This window comes from Panulirus ornatus, chromosome 58 (genome assembly GCF_036320965.1).
Source record: "Panulirus ornatus isolate Po-2019 chromosome 58, ASM3632096v1, whole genome shotgun sequence".
NCBI classification, from domain to species: domain Eukaryota; kingdom Metazoa; phylum Arthropoda; class Malacostraca; order Decapoda; family Palinuridae; genus Panulirus; species Panulirus ornatus.
This window is the reverse complement of record NC_092281.1, coordinates 620,014-638,070: the sequence shown is the minus strand read 5'-3', so window position 1 is coordinate 638,070 and position 18,057 is coordinate 620,014. Positions and strand designations below refer to the sequence as shown.

Here is an 18,057-nt window from a genome sequence, read left to right as displayed (position 1 = left end):
GTACTTTCTCACACAGGTCTCCTTCCCAAGCTCACTTACTCTCACCACCCTCTTCACCCCAACATTCACTCTTCTTTTCTGAAAACCCATACAAATCTTCACCTTAGCCTCCACAAGATAATGATCAGACATCCCTCCAGTTGCACCTCTCAGCACATTAACATCCAAAAGTCTCTCTTTCGCACGCCTGTCAATTATCACGTAATCCAATAACGCTCTCTGTCCATCTCTCCTACTTACATAAGTATACTTATGTATATCTCGCTTTTTAAACCAGGTATTCCCAATCATCAGTCCTTTTTCAGCACATAAATCTACAAGCTCTTCACCATTTCCATTTACAACACTGAACACCCCATGTATACCAATTATTCCCTCAACTGCCACATTACTCACCTTTATATATATATATATATATATATATATATATATATATATATATATATATATATATATATATATATATCCCTGGGGATAGGGGATTAAGAATACTTCCCATGTATTCCCTGCGTGTCGTAGAAGGCGACTAAAAGGGGAGGGAGCGGGGGGCTGGAAATCCTCCCCTCTCGTTTTTTTTTTTTTTTTCCAAAAGAAGGAACAGAGAATTGGGCCAGGTGAGGGTATTCCCTCAAAGGCCCAGTCCTCTGTTCTTAACGCTACCTCGCTAATGCGGGAAATGGCGAATAGTTTGAAAGAAAGAAAAAGATATATATATATATATATATATATATATATATATATATATATATATTTTTTTTTTTATACTATTTGCCATTTCCCGCGTTAGCGAGGTAGCATTAAGAACAGAGAACTGGGCCTTAGAGGGAATATCCTCACCTGACCCCCTTCTCTGTTCCTTCTTTTGGAAAATTAAAAAAAACAAGAAAGGGGAGGATTTCCAGCCACCCGCTCCCTCCCCTTTTAGTCGCCTTCTACGACACGCAGGGAATACGTGGGAAGTATTCTTTCTCCCCTATCCCCAGGGATAGTATTGCAGTGGAATTTATTAAAAAAGGGGGTGACTATTGTTGACTGGTTGGTAAGGTTATTTAATGTATGTATGACTCATGGTGAGGTGCCTGAGGATTGGCGGAATGCGTGCATAGTGCCATTGTACAAAGGCAAAGGGGATAAGAGTGAGTGCTCAAATTACAGAGGTATAAGTTTGTTGAGTATTCCTGGTAAATTATATGGGAGGGTACTGATTGAGAGGGTGAAGGCATGTACAGAGCATCAGATTGGGGAAGAGCAGTGTGGTTTCAGAAGTGGTAGAGGATGTGTGGATCAGGTGTTTGCTTTGAAGAATGTATGTGAGAAATACTTAGAAAAGCAAATGGATTTGTATGTAGCATTTATGGATCTGGAGAAGGCATATGATAGAGTTGATAGAGATGCTCTGTGGAAGGTATTAAGAATATATGGTGTGGGAGGCAAGTTGTTAGAAGCAGTGAAAAGTTTTTATCGAGGATGTAAGGCATGTGTACGTGTAGGAAGAGAGGAAAGTGATTGGTTCTCAGTGAATGTAGGTTTGCGGCAGGGGTGTGTGATGTCTCCATGGTTGTTTAATTTGTTTATGGATGGGGTTGTTAGGGAGGTAAATGCAAGAGTTTTGGAAAGAGGGGCAAGTATGAAGTCTGTTGGGGATGAGAGAGCTTGGGAAGTGAGTCAGTTGTTGTTCGCTGATGATACAGCGCTGGTGGCTGATTCATGTGAGAAACTGCAGAAGCTGGTGACTGAGTTGGTAAAGTGTGTGAAAGAAGAAAGTTAAGAGTAAATGTGAATAAGAGCAAGGTTATTAGGTACAGTAAGGTTGAGGGTCAAGTCAATTGGGAGGTAAGTTTGAATGGAGAAAAACTGGAGGAAGTAAAGTGTTTTAGATATCTGGGAGTGGATTTGGCAGCGGATGGAACCATGGAAGCGGAAGTGAATCATAGAGTGGGGGAGGGGGCAAAAATTCTAGGAGCCTTGAAGAATGTTTGGAAGTCGAGAACATTATCTCAGAAAGCAAAAATGGGTATGTTTGAAGGAATAGTGGTTCCAACAATGTTGTATGGTTGCGAGGCGTGGGCTATGGATAGAGTTGTGCGCAGGAGGGTGGATGTGCTGGAAATGAGATGTTTAAGGACAATATGTGGTGTGAGGTGGTTTGATCGAGTAAGTAATGTAAGGGTAAGAGAGATGTGTGGGATTAAAAAGTGTGGTTGAGAGAGCAGAAGAGGGTGTTTTGAAATGGTTTGGTCACATAGAGAGAATGAGTGAGGAAAGATTGACCAAGAGGATATATGTGTCAGAGGTGGAGGGAACGAGGAGAAGTGGGAGACCAAATTGGTGGTGGAAAGATGGAGTGAAAAGGATTTTGAGTGATCGGGGCCTGAACATGCAGGAGGGTGAAAGGCGTGCAAGGAATAGAGTGAATTGGAACGATGTGGTATACCGGGGTCAACGTGCTGTCAATGGATTGAACCAGGGCATGTGAAGCGTCTGGGGTAAACCATGGAAAGTTCTGTGGGGCCTGGATGTGGAAAGGGAGCTGTGGTTTCGGTGCATTATTACATGACAGCTAGAACTGAGTGTGAACGAATGTGGCCTTTGTTGTCTTTTCCTAGCGCTACCTCACACACATGAGGTGGGAGGGGGTTGTTATTACATGTGTGGCGAGGTGGCAATGGAAATAAATAAAGACAGACAGTATGAATTATGTGCATGTGTATATATGTATATGTCTGTGTGTGTATATATATGTATACATTGAGATGTATAGGTATGTATATTTGCATGTGTGGACGTGTATGTATATACATGTGTATGGGGGTGGGTTGGGCCATTCTTTCGTCTGTTTCCTTGCGCTTACTCGCTAACGCGGGAGACAGCGACAAAGCAAAATAAATAAATAAATAAATATATATATATATATATATATATATATATATATATATATATCTATATATATATATATTATCCCTGGGGATAGGGGACAAAGAATACTTCCCACGTATTCCCTGCGTGTCGTAAAAGGCGACTAAAAGGGGAGGGAGCGGGGGGCTGGAAATCCTCCCCTCTCGTTTTTTTTTTAATTTTCCAAAAGAAGGAACAGAGAATTGGGCCAGGTGAGGGTATTCCCTCAAAGGCCCAGTCCTCTGTTCTTAACGCTACCTCGCTAATGCGGGAAATGGCGAACAGTTTGAAAGAAAAGAAAAATATATATATATATATATATATATATATATATATATATATATATATATATATATATATATATATATGGAGAAAAACTGGAGGAAGTGAAGTGTTTTAGATATCTGGGAGTGGATCTGGCAGCGGATGGAACCATGGAAGCGGAAGTGGATCATAGGGTGGGGGAGGGGGCGAAAATTCTGGGGGCCTTGAAGAATGTGTGGAAGTCGAGAACATTATCTCGGAAAGCAAAAATGGGTATGTTTGAAGGAATAGTGGTTCCAACAATGTTGTATGGTTGCGAGGCGTGGGCTATGGATAGAGTTGTGCGCAGGAGGATGGATGTGCTGGAAATGAGATGTTTGAGGACAATGTGTGGTGTGAGGTGGTTTGATCGAGTGAGTAACGTAAGGGTAGAGAGAATGTGTGGAAATAAAAAGAGCGTGGTTGAGAGAGCAGAGGAGGGTGTTTTGAAGTGGTTTGGGCACATGGAGAGAATGAGTGAGGAAAGATTGACCAAGAGGATATATGTGTCGGAGGTGGAGGGAACGAGGAGAAGAGGGAGACCAAATTGGAGGTGGAAAGATGGAGTGAAAAAGATTTTGTGTGATCGGGGCCTGAACATGCAGGAGGGTGAAAGGAGGGCAAGGAATAGAGTGAATTGGAGCGATGTGGTATACCGGGGTTAACGTGCTGTCAGTGGATTGAATCAGGGCATGTGAAGCGTCTGGGGAAAACCATGGAAGGCTGTGTAGGTATGTATATTTGCGTGTGTGGACGTATGTATATACATGTGTATGGGGGGGGGTTGGGCCATTTCTTTCGTCTGTTTCCTTGCGCTACCTCGCAAACGCGGGAGACAGCGACAAAGTATAAAAAAAAAAAAAAAAAATATATATATATATATATATATATATATATATATGTTGAAATGTATAGGTATGTATATGTGCGTGTGTGGATGTGTATGTATACACGTGTATGTGGGTGGGTTGGGCCATCTGTTTCCTTGTGCTACCTTGCTAACGCCGGAGACAGCGACAAAGCAAAATAAAAATAAATAAATATGAGTGGTTGGGCCATTCTTTCATCTGTTTCCTTGTGCTACCTCGCTGACACAGGAAACAGCGATTAAGTAAAATAAAATAAAAAAATATGAGTCAGAAGGATAAAAACTACCACAATGAAGGGTAATAAAGAAGTTACAGAGGTGGTTCCCTAGGACTGTAAGCTGACCATTTTACCACCAATATTCAAAAAAAGGTACCAATTCCTTGGCTAGAAATTACCTCATACTTAGCTTACCATCCACGCATGGAAAGTTCAACATGCAAGTCACTTAAGAGGATCACTGCTCAAATCACCTAATCCCAGCATGAACTATGACAAAGCTATTCACATACAACACAACTTTTTGATCTCATTTACGTTATATGGTAATCAGCAAGTATAATGAAAGTAACATGGCAGCTGATCTGATTGTAACTTAGTAGTTAGAAAAATGGATGGCAGTAAACTGAAAGTACTGATTACAGCTCAAGCCACAGGATGGTTTGATGTAACGAGTGGTGCAAGTCTTTGAACCAATTCTCTTCCTCATATATATTAGTGACTAATACTGAGCTGCACTGTATGATATTAAAATTTACAGATGAAACTAAACTGGGATATAAATCTACAACAGAAACTGAATGTTTGTTTACAGCTTCATATTGACAAACTCAGCTCGGGTGGCAAGTGAAAATTTCATTATCAAAAGGTGCAATGTTTTACATATCAAAAATAAAAATTAAAGGCAAAACCTTAGCAAGCAGGGCACAGAAACAGTAAGAAATGCATAAAAAATTCTAAGTCACAGGTAGGACACACAAGTCAGGTCTGGAAATTTATCATTCTTTAAAATTCCCTGATGTATCCTCACCTTGAATACTGTGTTGCTTTGGTCACCCTACAGTGACAAAAACCATGATGACTGATAGATTGAAAAACAAATCTTATTAAGGCCAGCTGAAAAAAGGCTTATTTAGCTTATAGGAGTATAGTGGCAAGCAATCAAGTTAATTCAAGCATTAAGAAAGAAATCTTAGCAGAGCTGGCATGATGAAAAATGATTTACTTTCAAAAAGAAAAGTTTAAGGGCTAAGATAAATGTATTCAGAATATCAAAAGCTTTCATTATCTCTATTAAAGTAACTACATAGGGCTAGATTTCTCAAGTTTCACTTGTGATCATGACTACGAACTCATGGGCAAACACTTTAATTGAAGCAGTGCTTTTTTCTGAAACAGAATTTTACCTATGGAATTATTCTCTAATCACAGTAGATGGAAACATTATCACAGATACAATTATAAGTACACTTGACAAACAATTGCAATCCACAACTGACAATATTTGTCTCCTTAGCTGCAAGCTTAAAGGTACAGTATCTGTCTTGTCATCTATGTTTACTTAACTACTTTTACCAATCTTATCTCTGGGTTTTGACCTCTCCCACAATCAAAAATTTCCTTTAAAAGAATCTAGTGGTCATCTGCTGTATGTATTCATTTATACAATATGAATGTGAAAAAAATCAATTTGATTTAATCCAATTTTTTCTTGATATAATTCAATTAAATCATTACAGCCATGTTTAAGCATATACTCCACTGTGCCTTGGCCAGCTCACCATTCACTTCTCTCTCATATTTCAAAAAAATATTTATCAATTCAGAGTTTCCTTTTCCTCACTGATCACTAATTTCATTTTTCAATTCGCTCTTGGCATAACAATAACCCTAAAGTCAAATGTTCTTTGCATAATTACCAGATCCCTCATGAAATATCACTGTGCACCACATGAGCAAAAAGAGAACAAGATAAAAAATATCTGAGCAAGCTTAGTGAAAAATTAACAGAAATGTATAACATGGTGTGATGCAATTCTGCTAAAGGCTTGACCGATTGAGTACTTGGATTTATCGGCAGCAGCAACATTAGGCAGAGAAAGAATGAAAGTAATTTCAAAATATGTTAATGATCCACTTATTTCCTCATGGCCAATGACATTTTCCATCAATCTATTCACAATCTTTTTTCTAATATCTTCTTTAACCCTTTAAAAGTTTCTAAATTCAAATTTTTAAATTATTTTTAATAAAAATCATTGTAAATAAATAAAACATGCTTAATCTAACTGCATAAAGACTCGAACATCCTACTGCGGAACAGAACACTAGAACGATCCTAGGCTCCAACAAAGAAATTAGGCCTGTTCCTCCCAAACACAGCAAAGTTTAGCGCGCTCCTTTTCTCCCAACAGGAGACCACCCACAAAGAGCTTGATCGGGACTCACTTCTCCATCAAATTTGAAACAGGTGCCAATACCAAGTAGCTATGAAATTACGGAAATAGAATAACATACAAACAATTTTTTTTTTTCTTTTTTATTTATCCCTTATAAAATTTGATAGGCAACTGTCTGCAATTGAAATAATACGTGAATAAATACTGACTACCGATAACAGTCTCCACCTATCGAAAACAAAAAAATGATGACACTCTTCTTTCCATGAAGCTTACTACGTCAATCAAGTTAACAGAACAAACTAAGCTTTTCAAACACATTATACTTCATACAACACAAGTAATCAACTTAAAAACGTAATCACTAGTTTTAACGTAAAAGACAATCACGAATTCCAAGCCACCAATTGAAACCAGCAATGTACCTATATACAATACCTGATATTCACATTTATATGTTATGCTGTGATGGTCACTACGTTATGTCATCAGCTATAGGGCCCTTTAATGATAATACTATACAGTTCTGGTTACCAGATTAACTGATATCACTGAGACGGCAACCCATTTTAGCTCGTCCCATGTCCTACCTTGCTGCACTCGTACACATCCTGTATTAGCCCATCACACAAATCTTTTTCATCATATCCCCTTTTGCTCCACTCCTCGGTTCCTCAACAACGACAAAATGCCCATTCAATCTTCCTCACCAATGTGTCCATGTCCCAAAATCCCAAAATCACCTCATAATAGTTACATAACTACCCTATTATTTCACACATCTCTATTACCATGTACTATATTAACTGTAAGCACCCTTTATCAACACTTCTCAACATCATCGCATCACCTCAATCACATACACCTAACACAATTTGTACATTCTAAACATTTTTCATAGTCACTCCACAATTCAAGGCTCAAAACCACCCACCACCCTATGACCTCGCTCCAGTTCCACCCTGCAGATCACCCATATAACACTCACTTCCTCAGTTTTTCCATAGCACTACTGCAATATGGACTAAAACACCCAATTTCTATACCACTCTTATTCAAGCTTTCAACTTTTTAATTGCACTTAAAACCAGCAGCTTCTATTCCAATCCAGCCCACCAGCGCTTTCCATGGTAACCACGATTTCCTTCACAACCTCGTTCTCCAACGACTTCAACATTGCCTTCCAGTACCTCATTTCCTCCTCAATACCCCTATACTTAACAACCATGAAATCACACCCCTGCCGCACTACACACGAATCCATCCATTCCCAATCATTTCAACAGCCATGACATCATACCAATTAATCCATAAGTTTGACTGCATATTATAGGACATCTGCAAGTTATGTGATAAATTCTAATATGATACTGTAAACATATAAACAGCTAAATTTCACCACACACAGCGACATAAAACTCAAAAGTAATGCTGTGCATCAGTCATTTGCAGCAAAAATGCATTTTCAGCTGGGATTACAAATTCAAATACATCAGACTTCAGGCATGTTTACCACAATGCCAACTTACCTGGAGAATCACAATGAAGAGAAGTAAGCCACACGCAACTTCAACCTTCTTACGGAACAGCACCATGAACACTCCACCAAGCTGGCCTATGAGGTTGATTAACACAAACAATGTTGCCAAGAAATATCCACAACCCCAGGAGATGTCCATATATTCCCGCTGCTCATGCCACTGCCACCACATGCGAAGTCCATCTTCGAGGAATGTGCTCACTAAACACAGACGTGCTACGTGTGGCAAGTAATTTTTACTGTATCGTAGGAACTGAAAATGAAATTCATACAAATTACTAACAGATGACCCCAAAAACTGAATATCCTCACCAACCAACCAATCAACAACAGTCACCCCGTTTTTTAATAAATTTCACTGCAATACCATCCAAACCCACCGCCTTGCCGGCTTTCATCTTCTGCAAAGCTTTCACTACCTCTCCTCTGTTTACCAAATCATTCTCCCAGGCCCTCTCACTTCGCACACTGCCTCGACCAAAACACCCTATATTTGCCACTCTATCATCAACAAATCTTCAAAATACACACTCAATCTCCTTCTCACATCACCACTACTTGCTATTGCCTCCCCATTAGCCCCTTTACCGATGTTCCCATCTGTTCTTGTCTTACGCACTTTATTTACCTCCTCCCAAAACATCATCTTATCCTCCCTAAAATCTAATGATACTCTCTCACCCCACAATGACATCACAAAGTCATGCCTCACAACTAAAAGTGTACCAACACTTTCATTCATGTTTCTATCTTCTCTTACTAATGCATTTGCTCATCCACAGAAAGCTTTCACACCATCCAACAGTTGTCCCCCTACCCCATAAACATGTCCTGTAAAGCATTCTGTGGATCCATAAAAGCTGCATACAGCTTCTTACCTTTCACTGGATACTTTTCCACAATTCTCTGCAAAAATCTGATCCACACATCCCCTACTTTCCCTAAAACCCCCTTGGTTCTCACTTTTCTGCATTTAGTCACTTCCATTATTCCATCAATTAACGCTCTTGCATACACCTTTCCTAACATACTTAATAGACCTATCTTAATGAACTTTATAAACTTAGTCTTGGGTAGTGTATGTGTACTCATGAATGGTGTGAAATATCTCTAAACATTCTCACTGATGTAGAAATGTACACTTGTATACTCTATTCTGCTGTATATGGTAGTTCATTAAAATCTCCAGTTGTAGGTGGTTGTAGAATTAAAGTTGTTTAAAATTGTTTATATCTTTATATGTTTATTTGTTTATATGTTTATATAGTAAATATTTGCCTCTGGAAAACACTGTGCTGGAGCTGCCCTCTGGCAGTGGCATCTTAAGGGTGAGGCTCTAAAGGTTAAGAAGCAGCACTGGCTCATCAATCCACCTCTCTTCTCACACATCTGGGGTGGCTCATCCTCTACCTCTACTCACACATTGGGGTGGCTCATCCTCTACCTCTACTCACACATCATACATGCTTTTTAGTTTTCTTTTTCTATTATTTTTCTTTAATCAGATTGTAGCACTCAGCCCTTCAACACCAAGATTCATCATGTGAAGACTTACAAAGCAGGTTCCAGGAAACATCATATGACATTAATGATCATGGGATTTATTATATCCCTGTTAGCATTTTGACATTTGTATGGCTGCTAAGTGTTGCCTTCTTCACTGTGGGCGATTATTTCAAATATCACCTCTCCCTAGAACCAATTTTGAAGTGCATTTATGCATACGTATGTATGCATGTATGTACATATATATTTCATGTTATTTTATCATTATACCTGATCACAGTTTCCCGCATTTTTCAGGGAGGTAGTGCCAGAAAAGACGAAGAATGGCCTATCCACTCATATACACATATATATACATACATGCACATATACACTTATACATACATAGACATATACATATATACACATGTACATATTCATAGTTGCTTGCCATCATCCATTCCTGGCCCTATCCCGCCCCAAAGGAAACAGCATTGCTACCACCCGCTTCAGCGAGGTAGTGCCTGGAATACAGACAAAAAAGGCCATATTTGTTCACACTCTCTCTTGCTGTCATGTGAAATGCACTGAAACCACAGCTCCCCTATCCACATCCAGGCCCCACAGACCTTTCCATGGTTTACCCCAGATGTTTCACATCCCCTGGTTCAGTCCACTGACAGCACATCGACCCCAGTATACCACATCGTTCCAATTCACTATTACTTACATACCTTTCACCCTCCAGTATGTTCTGGCCCCAATCGCTCAAAATCTTTTTCACTTCATCCTTCCATCTCCAATTTGGTCTCCCACTTCTCCCTGTTCCCTCCACCTCTGACATATATATCCTCTTTGCCAATTTTTCCTCACACATTCTCTCCATACGCCCAAACCATTTCAACACACCCTCTTCTGCTCTCTCAACCACACTCTTATCATTTCCACAAACCTCTCTTACCCTTTCATTACTTAAACCACCTCATACTACATACTGTCCTTAAACATATTTCCAACACATCCACCCTCCCCCGTACAACCCTATCTATAGCCCATACCTCGCAACCATTTAATATTGTTGGACCTACTATTCCTTTAAACATATCGATTTTTGCTCTCCAATATAATGCTCTCTCCTTCCAAACATTCTTCATCACTCCCAGAATCTTCACCCTGCTCCCCCAATCCTGTGACTTCCACTTCAACGATTCCATTCGCTGCCAAGTCCACTCCCAAATATCTAAAACACTTCACTTCAATTCAAACATACATCCCAATTAGCTTGTCTCTCACCCTAATGAATCAATAACCTTGCTCTTATTCACATTTACTCTCAACTTTCTCCTTTCACACCAACCTCTGCAGTTTCTCACTCGAGCTGTATCATCGGCAAACAACACCTGACTCACTTCCCAAGCCCTCCCATCCCCAACAGATTGCATACTCACCCCTCCATCCAAAACTCTTGCACTTACCTCCCTATCATCCCTATCCATGCACAAATTAAACAACCATGGGGACATCACGCACCCCTGCTGCAGACCTACTTTCACTGGGAACCAATCACTCTCCTCTCTACTACTCTTCTACATCCTTGGTAAAAACTTTTTACTGCTTCTAGCAACTTACCTCCCATACCACATACTCTAAAGACCTTTCACAAAGCATCTCTATCAAACTTATCATATGCTTTCTCCAGATCCATAAATGCTACATACAAATCCATCTGTTTTTAAGTATTTCTCACACATTCTTCAAAGCAAACACATGATCCACACATCCTCTACCACTTCTGAATCCAGACTGCTCCTCCCCAATCTGATGCTCTCAATCAATACCCACCCATATAATTTCCCAGTAAAATACTTGTGTGAAGAAATATCAGGCAAGACTGTAGAATGGCAAAAATGCTTGAGGACAATATGTGGTGTGAGGAGATTTGATCAAACAAATAATAAAAGGGTAAGAGAAAGGTGTGGTAATAAAGAATATGGCTGAGAGATGAGGGTATGCTAAAATGGTTTGGAAATATGGACAGACAAGTGAGGAAAGGCTGGAAAAGAGGATGTGTCAAAAGTGGAGGGCACAGGGAGAAGGGATAGACCAAAGTGTAGTAAGATGGATGGAATGAAAAAATTTTTGAGTGGTTGAGGGCCCGACCCAGAAGGAAGATGAAAGGCGTGCACAGGACTGTGTGAATTGAAGCAATGTGGTATACAGAGTTAACATGCTGTTGATGGGCTGAACCAGGGCATGTGAAACAGCCACAGGAAACAATGATAAGGCCTGTAAGGTATAGATGTTAACAGGGGACTGTACTTTCAGTACACTCCACAAAACAATTACAGCATGGATGACAGCAGCCATTCTTCATCTGTTCCTAGTATTACCTTGCTAACATGGAAAACAGCAAACAAATACAAAGGTTTTTTTTATACATATCCTTAGGGGGCAAATGACTTTATATGGGGGATTTCTTAAGCAGGAGCAGCTGACCTAATACGAGATGCTGAAATGGCTACCTCTCCCTCAACTGCAAAATATTAAGCCACTAAAACTTATGGAGGCATCCACATATTGTTTCAAGACATTGCATACAAATTTTTTCCAATTACTGTTAATCATATATGGAGATGTCAAGGACATCTTTACAACTTCTGCCCCTCCATGTTACATAATATTTCATGCCGAGTCACTCATAAGACATAAACATTTCCAATTTAAATCTATTATTCTTTTGTGACAATATCATAAAATACCATACAAGTCACTTGGTGTGCCCAAAACCAGTCACAGAATACCTCATATGCATGTTGGCAGTGCAGAAAAAGTTAGCATACCACTTGCAAACAACAACAAAAGGCCAAATTGTAAACACTTAACAACAAAAAACAGATTAAGTTTACCATTCCAACAAAAAAACAATCATGCTCTAGTTAATCACAAGACATGATCTTTTTATACTTTGAACTTTCCTCCAAAGTGCACAAAAAATTAGTGCAACTACCTAATCCAAATGTTCATTATAAACAGGGTTATGAAGTACATTATACATCCACCCTCAACAATGTCAAAACAACTGCGGATCACCTGAAGATTCCTGTAGGCTAGTTGAGTCAAGGCAATCCCTTAAACCAAAAAGATCTTGAAAGATGAATCTTCAGGCAATCCAAAATTGCTTGCTATGTGGCTTAAGTGAAGGAAATGAACATATCTTTTATCATAAAATGAAAAAATGTCCTAGTCAGTGTGCCAACCACACTCTGCTACAAATAGTACACGGCAAACTATCAGTTTAGCTTCATATATATATATATATATATATATATATATATACACATACAATGATTTGGTTCTGCAATGATAGAGTAACATTTAGAGAATACAACAACAGTCGTAGAGCAAGATCTTAAAGCATTTCATTGAACTAAGTTACAAATGATAATAGCAGTACTGTAAGTAATGGAAACCATACAGTTTATGAAAGTAAAAGTAAGCAATACATAAGTAATAATAGAAACTATGAACCTATAGAAACCTCACCTAACTAACCAACCCCCCACTATTTATGCAGTAATTACCTCAATGTTTCACATTCTAGTCAAAACAAACCAGTGACATCCATGACTGCTGACCACTGCTAGCCAGCGAACATACATAGTAAACATCTATATGATGCCCTGCAGCAAAAGAATTTGTTAAAGATTTCTTTGTTAAAGGAAAATAAGATTTTTACTTGTTCTGTTGATATTTTCAAATATGAATTACCTATCAACACCATCACATTTTCTCTAATATACATAACCTTTACTACTTCCTTATTGAATGGTGTTTAGTAAACAATAATGCTCCAAATTTTGCTTTGAAACCGTTTCTTCTTTAATTACTACAACAGCTTTTCAGAACAAATTCAATGTACTGAAGCTAAAAGCGATGCAGAACTGATAAACTATACAGGAAACAACCACAAGACTCATTCCCATAGTAACAGTGTGGCAGGGATAACCAGGTATTGTGTCAGTTATATAAAATGTGGCAGGAATAAATAATAATTGTATCAATTATATAAAATATTATTAAATCCCCACTGCCCTCAGATCAATAACTGCTAGTTTTAGTTACGTTTAGCATCATTTCACTAAAGCATCAAACAGAAGAATGTAACTAATATAATCCTTCCTCTAAAGGCCAATTATGATGTCACATTCTCAATCTATTCACAAACTGAATAACCTCACAATTCCAAACTTAATTTTGATTCATTTACGAGTGTATAACAATGCAACTGAAAATACATATATAAGCAAAATCCTGGGGTCAAGTGATAATGATTTATGTTGGCTGCATCACAGTAGGGTAACAGCTGGTTGTGCCAGCTGGCATACCACCATCATTGTCATATTATCGTAATCTAAATTCAATTGTCAACACATAAACAGACGTCCCTTCCCACAGGATTGTTACCGCTTTAATGGAAGTTTCATTTCCAGATTGATTGCAGTTCAAGGTAAAACCAACAGAAGTTAACATAAAGATGAGCGATACTGAACGGTACAATTATGATCAGTAATTACTGTGAGAGTCTGAATGTAGGTAAGAACAAGACCAGGTTACTAGTGGTGTAGGTCAGCTGGACACATCTGTCAAACCATGTTACCGGTATCTCCACCTTTACTGTCTTCGTTAGTACTCTCTGCTCTCTTCTTCGGACGCAACTATAGAAAGAGAACGCAGTGTTACTTACTTGGTCCGCAAAGTCTTCTGCTCTGCCCAGAAATTCATTTTGGTTCTGCATTTCTGTGTGAGTGTGTCGCCCGCGGCCAGACCCAGGCAGCTGTTGTGCTCCTCGCTAATCGTTGAGCTTCCAACAAATGTAATGAACCTTTAAGGAAAAATGAAATTAGAAAAAAATCTCCTACTAAAATTCTTAACTTTATTTGCAATGGAAATATTTCCTTATTGTTCCCGATATTCAAATGTCTATCTTTATTTATAATGAAACCAACCAATCGTCTTTCCCTTCCAACTCACCTACGTCACCAGGAGAAAATGCCATATTTCCACAACAACAGCAATAATGACCATGACTAAGCCAGTGAATGACTTTAAAGATTATATTCTTTTCTTACCATTAGATGGAGCGCTACAAGTAACAAGCAAATACTGCAACAAGTGGTTTGAGAAGGTAAATGGATAGTGCCCTAAAGCTGGGGCCCGATACTCGAATGCCACGTTATAATGTAGAAGGTGAGCGCGGATTTCAAAATGATTCCACCTTTATTTAGGCAAGAAAACGTAATGTGTATCCCATCCAACTCGCTCTCTACAATATGGAAGGGTAACTTTGGTGCCCATACCCGGAGAGATATGAATACGACATAGACTTTCATAATGTCTATGATTAAGTGACTCAGTATTTGTCACACGAAATTTCATTTAGGTTTGAACGTTGCTTTTAGAGAAAAATTATCGCTTTTGTAATAGATAAAGTACACCACAGTTAGCATTTCAATATTTTCATTATATTTCTGAAATAATATTAGATATGGTTACACTTCTGAAAAAGATAGTTTGGTGTTCCCCATATCTGGTGTAGCGGGAGGGAGCAGGTGAGGATATGTGTGGGCGAGAACGGGTGGCGGTTGACCACTCGTGTACACTGTACCCCAGGTAGACCCACCCTGGGAACCAGCCATAACAACTAATGAAAACTAATCAGTGTCACACATGACTTCTCCAGAACACAGAATGAATGTTTTATATGTGATAATGGAGCACTACCAGGCAGGTTCATTATCCTTACAACAGTAAGTAGGAGGAGGATCACCCCTCGGGCAAGGTCACACACACCTGTGAAAGTACAATATCTACTTCCATTAAAGTTTTAGATACTTTCCTCAATATTTCAAAGTGGTTAAGGCTAATTCTGAGCATTTCCATTGGTATATGGACTATATTTGTATTTACATAAAGTATTTAAATACGCATCATTTACTAGAGATTTGGCTGTTATTTCATAAGCCAAGATGCCTTCGTGTCGGTCTTAGAAAACATATATAAAAGATTATTAAATGAAACAGTAAGATAATTAAGTAGTAATCATTAATACAGTAATTTTTTTCGTGTCTACTAAGGCGATGTATTTGTTGTAAGCTGGTATAACGTTGTCCACATGTCGTAGGCATACATATGTAGATGGACCTGGAGAATTGTTACATAAACCACCCGCCATAATGACCACATCATGAACCACAACCTCAGCCAATTTCTCCTCAACCCCAGGACCAAACTACTGCTCAACATGGTCGATCGCTCGTTATAACTTAATGATCTAAATGGCAGTAGTAGCTGATAGGCCTAACCTAACCCAACCATACCATCACCATTACGTAAGTTTACTGCATAATACAAATAACTGTGTGTGTGAGCACACGGGAGCCATTATTGTACATATTGGAACATTATAAGTGATAAATAAAGTAGATGTGGTCACAAAAGTAGACATACATCACCTAACAGTTCATGATGGAGGCGAGACCATCTTCATGTAAACGACATATATAACCTTCCACATATTGTTATAGGTTGTTCTTGTTCACACTGGTAAGGTGAATCATAATTATCTCCATTATAAAGTGTTCATCTGTTCACCACTGGCTGCCTCTCAACATGACTTACTTTCCTCAACATTGTCTGTCAATCAAACTCTCACATTAATACATGCAATCAGTGTCTACCATCTTTATGTGATCGTTCACACATTAAAAGAAATCTTAGGTTAAGAGTTAATTAATAAAGCAACGTGTAGTAAACTGAGACAATTAGTTCTCACTATGAAAATTTGTTGAAATTAGTTTTGTGAAAAGATGATTATTTCTAACATCATGAAGAACGTACTTATTACATTTCCATTTCACCAGAAAATTGCGAATATTCCTGGAAGAACCATGTTGGGTAAAGTGGCACATTACGTAACATGAGTTCCTGAACAGGTTCACCTATCTGACTGGTGATACTGAGAAGCGAATCTTGTAACACGATATGTGGACCAGCCACCCACGACGACCAGGACCAGCCACCTAGGCCAGGACTAGCCACCCAGGCCAGGACCAGCCACCCACGACCAAGACCAGCCACTCAGGCCAAGACTAGCTACCCAGGCCAGGACCAGCCATCCACGACCAAGACCAGCCACCCAGGCCAGGACTAGCTACCCAGGCCAGGACCAGCCACCCAGGCCAGGACCAGCCACCCACGAGCAGGACCAGCCACCCAGGCCAGGACCAGCCACCCACGACCAAGACCAGCCACCCAGGCCAGGACTAGCTACCCAGGCCAGGACCAGCCACCCACGACCAGGACCAAGACCAGCCACCCAGGCCAAGACTAGCTACCCAGGCCAGGACCAGCCATCTACGAGTAAGACCAGCCACCCACGAGCAGGACCAGCCACCCACGAGCAGGACCAGCCTCCCAGGCCAGGACCCGCCACCCAGGCCAGGACCAGCCATCCACGTCCAAGACCAGCCATTCACGACCAGGGCCAGCCACCCACGAGCAAGACCAGCCACCCAGGACCAGGACCAAGACCAGCCACCCAGGCCAGGACCAAGACCAGCCACAAAGGACCAGGACAAAGACCAGCCACCCAGGACCAGGACCAAGACCAGCCACCCAGGACCAGGACCAAGACCAGTCACCCAGGACCAGGACCAAGACCAGCCACCAATACCAGGACCAGCCAACCAGGCCCAGGACCAACCACCCAGCCCCAAGACTAGCCACCCAGCCCCAAGACCAGCCACCCAGGACCAGGACCAGCCAACCAGGCCCAGGACCAACCAACCAGCCCCAGGACCAGCTAGCCAAGCCCAGGACCAACCAACCAGCCCCAGGACCAACCAACCAGCCCCAGGACCAACCAACCATCTCCAGGACCAGCCAACCAGCCCTAGGACCAACCTACCAGGCTTAGGACCAGCCAACCAGCCCTAGGACCAACCTACCAGGCTTAGGACCAGCCAACCATCTCTAGGACCAACCAGCCAGCCCCAGGACCAACCAACCATCTCCAGGACCAGCCAACCATCTCCAGGACCAACCAACCATCTCCAGGACCAGCCAACCATCTCCAGGACCAGCCAACCAGCCCCAGGACCAGCCAACCAGGCCCAGGACCAGCCAACCATCTCCAGGACCAACCAACCAGCCCCAGGACCAACCAACCAGCCCCAGGACCAACCAACCATCTCCAGGACCAACCAACCAGCCCCAGGACCAGCCAACCAGGCCCAGGACCAGCCAACCAGCTCCAGGACCAGCCAACCAGGCCCAGGACCAGCCAACCAGGTCCAGGACCAACCAACCAGCTCCAGGACCAACCACCCATCTCCAGGACCAGCCAACCAGGCCCAGGACCAACCAACCAGCCCCAGGACCAGCCAACCAGGCCCAGGACCAGCCAGCCAGCCCCAGGACCAGCCCCAGGATCAACCAACCAGCCCCAGGACCAGCTAACCAGGCCCAGGACCAGCCTACCAGCCCCAGGATCAACCAACCAGCCCCAGG

General features: G+C 40.9%; 1 protein-coding gene across 1 annotated transcript in view; it reads right to left on the bottom strand.

Moving 5' to 3' along the window:
• The window catches only part of Surf4 (Surfeit locus protein 4), a 29,996-nt gene extending 15,239 nt beyond the window's left edge, over positions 1-14,757 (bottom strand). The window contains exons 1-4 of the mRNA XM_071695441.1: positions 14,619-14,757; positions 14,234-14,371; positions 7,994-8,257; positions 6,622-6,639 (exon numbers count right to left, since the gene is read on the bottom strand). Coding sequence (XP_071551542.1) covers positions 6,622-6,639; positions 7,994-8,257; positions 14,234-14,284 — 333 coding nt within the window. The 5' untranslated portion in view covers positions 14,285-14,371; positions 14,619-14,757. The remainder of the gene's footprint in view (positions 1-6,621; positions 6,640-7,993; positions 8,258-14,233; positions 14,372-14,618) is intronic.
• Between the last annotated feature and the right edge of the window lie 3,300 nt (positions 14,758-18,057).